The sequence below is a fragment of the Octopus bimaculoides genome, chromosome 25, assembly GCF_001194135.2.
Source record: "Octopus bimaculoides isolate UCB-OBI-ISO-001 chromosome 25, ASM119413v2, whole genome shotgun sequence".
Taxonomy (NCBI): Eukaryota; Metazoa; Mollusca; class Cephalopoda; order Octopoda; family Octopodidae; genus Octopus; species Octopus bimaculoides.
Genome location: NC_069005.1, coordinates 22,401,078 through 22,405,494, shown reverse-complemented (window position 1 = coordinate 22,405,494; position 4,417 = coordinate 22,401,078). Strand labels below are relative to the sequence as shown.

The window sequence follows — 4,417 nt, the reverse complement described above, 5'->3', positions numbered from 1 at the left end:
ATATATAGGGTGTCCACAAAGTCTGGCTACATGGAGTAAATAAAATCATAACATAAACAATTAAATATATGAAATGATAATTTCTTAAAGTATGTGTTAATCCCCGTGTATCCAGACTTTGTGGACACCCTGTATATGTGTGAGTACACACACACACACATATATATACACAAATGTGTAAGAACATCGCTGCAAAAGAAGGTGAAGAAAATAGCACTTGGATACTAAAGATTGAGTAAAATATAGTGTTTCTCTCTGTATTGAACATAAACTTTACGTGTTCCTAATTATTTTGCCAATTTTACTCACTGGTGTGTTTTTACTGATCAGTGGCCACAAATATCACTTGTTTCCTTAATGCCCAGTTTATTTATTATTTATCTTTTTGATTGGGTGTGTGAGTGAGGGCATAATTTTTGATATATTCTACATAATATATATAATCCCTTTAGCTTATTATCTTCTTTGTTTCCCTGCTGGCAGAATCATTAGTACACCGGGCAAAATGCTTAGCAGCATTTCATCCATCTTCACGTTCTGAAATGTGACCAAGATTGACTTTGTCTTACATTTTTTGGGGGTTGATAAAATAAGTACCAGTTGAACACTGGAGTTGTTGTAATTGATGAGTCCTCCTCCCACAAAATTCCAGGCCTTGTGCCTTTAGCAGAAAGGATTATTATTATTATTAGGAGGTGAGGTGACAGAATTCTTAGCATGCTGGGCAAAATGCTTTGTGGTATTTGTTTCCGACTTTATGTTGTGGATTGAAATGCCATTGGAGTTGATTTTGCTTTTCATCCTTTCAGGTTTGATAAATTAAGTATGAGTGAAACGGGGTGCGGGGGATATAATCGACTAGTCCCCACCCCACAAATTTGAGCCCTTGTGCCTCCAGTAGAAAGGATTGTTGTTGCTGTTGTTGTTGTTACTAATGAATTTATACTCTGCCAAGGTTGACTTTGCCTTTCATCCTTTCAAAGTTGATAAAATAAGCACAAGTTGAGTACTGGGGTCAATGTAATCAACTTAGCCCTCCCTGAAAATTACTGGCCTTGTGCCAAAATTTGAAATTACTATCATTAGAATCGTTAGCATGCTGGACAAAATGCTATGTTCTGGGTTCAGATTCTGCCGAGGTTAACTTCGTCTTTCATCCTTTCGGGGTTGATAGATTAAGTACCAGTGAAACACTGGGATTAATGTAATTGAGTAGTCTCCTCCCTATAAATTTGGAGGCCTTGTGCCTCCAGTAGAAAGGATCATTATTTATTTATTTATATATTTATCTAGATATCAGCTCCGAAAGAGGTTTTTCGAAAAACCTGGAATGCCAAATATACATTGCGAAGGTAAGAAGTCTTTTACATTAGTTAATTGTTTATTTATTTATTTATTGATCACTCTCTTTCTTCCTCTATATTTTCTTTCCTTTTTCTTCATTCTCTTCTTTTTGTCTCCTTTTCTTCCTATCTCTCTCCACTTCATCTTCTTCATTCTTTCATCCTCCTTGCTAACAATAATAATGTTCCTCGTTTTTTTTCTTTTCCAGCCATTTTGATGGAGTTAGGTCATTAGCATTCCATCCCATAGACCCTGTATTAATAACAGCATCAGAGGATCACACTTTGAAATTATGGAATCTTCAGAAAACAGTTCCAGCCAAAAAGTAAGTATGTTTGTGTGTGTCAGTGTGGGTGTGTGTCTTGTAATGCATTTATATGTATGTCACCTCACCAGTGCTGCTGCCATCAAAAGAACACTGAGTATACTTTGTAATGTTGTGGAAGAACACTCAGCTGTGTTGTGAGCGATAGATGGAATCTGAAAGAAGCCCATCGTTAACATATATATGTATGTGTGTGTGTGTGTATATACACATATATATATATATGGTCCAACCCATGCTAGCATGGAAAGCGGACGTTAAACGATGATGATGATGTATGTATGTGTGTGTGTGTGTGTGTGTGTCTTTTTGACTGTGTTTGTCTACCACCACTGCTTGACAACTGGGGTTGGTGTGTTTACATCCCTGTAACTTAGCATTTCAGCAAACGTGGCTGATAGAATAAGTACCAGGCTTGAGAAAAAAAGAGTACTGGAGTACAGACATTGGAGCTTGGTGCAGTTCTCAGGCTTGATGGTTTCAGTCAAACCATACAACCCAAATTTTGCCACAAGGGCAGCAGTTTTGCAGGGAGGGGATGAGTCGATTACATCAACCCCAGTGTTCAACTGGTGCTTATTTCATTGGTCCCAAAAGGATGAAAGCAGAGTTGACCTCAGTGGAATTTGAACTCAAAATGTAGTGATGGGTGAAATACTGCTAAGCATTTGACCCAGCGTGCTAAAGATACTGCCAGCTTGACACCTTAACTGGACATTAAATGATGATGATGATGGTTATGTGTATGTTGAGTGCATTTGTGTGTGCGTGCATGTTTGAGTGAGAGTTTATTCTTTTACTTGTTTCAGTTACTTGACTGTGGCCATGCTGGAGCACTGCCTTAAAAGGTTTTTAGTCAAAGAAATTTACCCCAGGACTTATTCTTTGTAAGCCTAGTACTTCTTCTATTGGTCACTTTTGCCAAATTGCTAAGTTACAAGGACATAAACACCCCAACATCAGTTGTCAAGTGATGGTGGTGGGACAAACTCAGACACACACAAATACTCACTCACACACACATATACATACAACAGGCTTCTTTCAGTTTCCATCTACCAAATCCACTCACAAGGCTTTGGTGAGGCAAGGCTATAGTAGAAGACACTTGCCCAAGGTACCAAGCAGTTGGACTGAACCCAGAACTATGTGGTTGAGAAGCAAGCTTCTTACCACACAGCCATGCCTGGTATATTTTTAGTGCATTTGTGTGTGAGTGTGTGTACATGAGTGCTTTTCTATGTATGTATGTTTGTTTGTTTGTGAGTGTGTCTGTATATTTAAGCATCTTTATAAGGGTGTTTGGCTGTCAGTAAAGTAAATATGTAACATTCTAAGTAAAAATTCATTGTAGAAGAACAAGAGTGCCTCTGCCTAAAGCTTTAGATATTTCTTCTCATTGTCGACAAACTAAAAAACTAATGTTTTAGAAATTCTAATTTATTTCTTATCCAATATTCAGTCCTTCCCACATGAAGTAATTTTTTTCACAGTCACCTGCTAAAAAGCCATTGCACACTTGCTGTGTTTCTATTTTATTAAATAAAATACATTTGTTCACTGATGTGTAAGTTTGTAGTCGTAGAGGCGCGATGGCCCAGTGGTTAAGGCAGCGGACTCGCGGTTTTGATTCCCAGACCGGGCGTTGTGAGTGTTTATTGAGCGAAAACACCTAAAAAGCTCCATGAGGCTCCGGCAGGGGATGGTGGCGAACCCTGCTGTACTCTTCCACCACAACTTTCTCTCACTCTTACTTCCTGTTTCCATTGTGCCTGTATTTCAAAGGGCCAGCCTTGTCACACTGTGTCACGCTGAATATCCCCAAGAACTACGTTAAGGGTACATGTGTCTGTGGAGTGCTCAACCACTTGCATGTTAATTTCACGAGCAGGCTGTTCCGTTGGTCGGATCAACTGGAACCCTTGACGTCATAAGCGATGGAGTGCCAACAACAAGTTTGTAGTTGTGGCAAATTAACAAAGTTATACATTAATGTATATTAAGTCTACAAGCTAGTAGAATCATTAGCACAGTGGGCAAAATGCTTAGTGGCATTATGTCTGGCTTTATGTTCTGAGTTCAAATTCCACCAAGGTTGACTTTGCATTTCATCTTTTTGGGGTCAATAAAATGAGTACTCGTTGAACACTGGGGTTGACTTACCTCCTCCTCTGAAATTGCTGGCCTTGTGCCAAAATTTGAAATCATATATTAATGTATGTATTTATTAATATATTATTGTATATAATTATTGATTTTCTTTTCTTGCCTCTATCAACAGGACCGCTTCAGTGGATGTTGAACCAGTGTATACATTTCGAGCCCATGAAGGTCCTGTGTTATGCCTTGCTGTTAGCCCTACTGGAGAACAATGTTACAGTGGTGGTGTGGATAACACTATCCGCTGTTGGAATATCCCAATCTCTAGTATTGACCCCTATGATTCTTTTGGTAAGCTCCCCTGTTGTTTTAAAAAAAGAAATTCTCATTTTTTTTTTGTTCTTATTTATTCTATTGTTTTGTTTTGTTTTTAACTGGTGTGGCTGTGTGGCTTCCCGACCACATGGTTCCAGATTCAGCCCCACAGCGTGACACCTTGGGCAAGTGTCTTCTGCTATAGCCTCAGGCTGATTAAAGCCTTGTGAGTGGTAGACGGAATCTGAAAGAAGCCCATCCTATACATATGTATGTGTGTGTGTGTGTATACATACATACATACATACATATATATATATATATATATATATA

The 4,417-nt window shown here is 38.6% G+C and overlaps 1 protein-coding gene across 8 annotated transcripts in view; it reads left to right on the top strand.

The window, feature by feature from the left end:
- The window catches only part of LOC106882575 (striatin-3), a 263,926-nt gene that overhangs the window by 249,005 nt on the left and 10,504 nt on the right, over nucleotides 1–4,417 (top strand). For all 8 annotated transcript variants that reach the window (XM_052976853.1, XM_052976854.1, XM_052976855.1 and 5 more), the window contains 3 exons: nucleotides 1,294–1,352; nucleotides 1,553–1,669; nucleotides 3,951–4,120. In XM_052976853.1, the coding sequence (XP_052832813.1) occupies nucleotides 1,294–1,352; nucleotides 1,553–1,669; nucleotides 3,951–4,120 (346 nt within the window). The remainder of the gene's footprint in view (nucleotides 1–1,293; nucleotides 1,353–1,552; nucleotides 1,670–3,950; nucleotides 4,121–4,417) is intronic.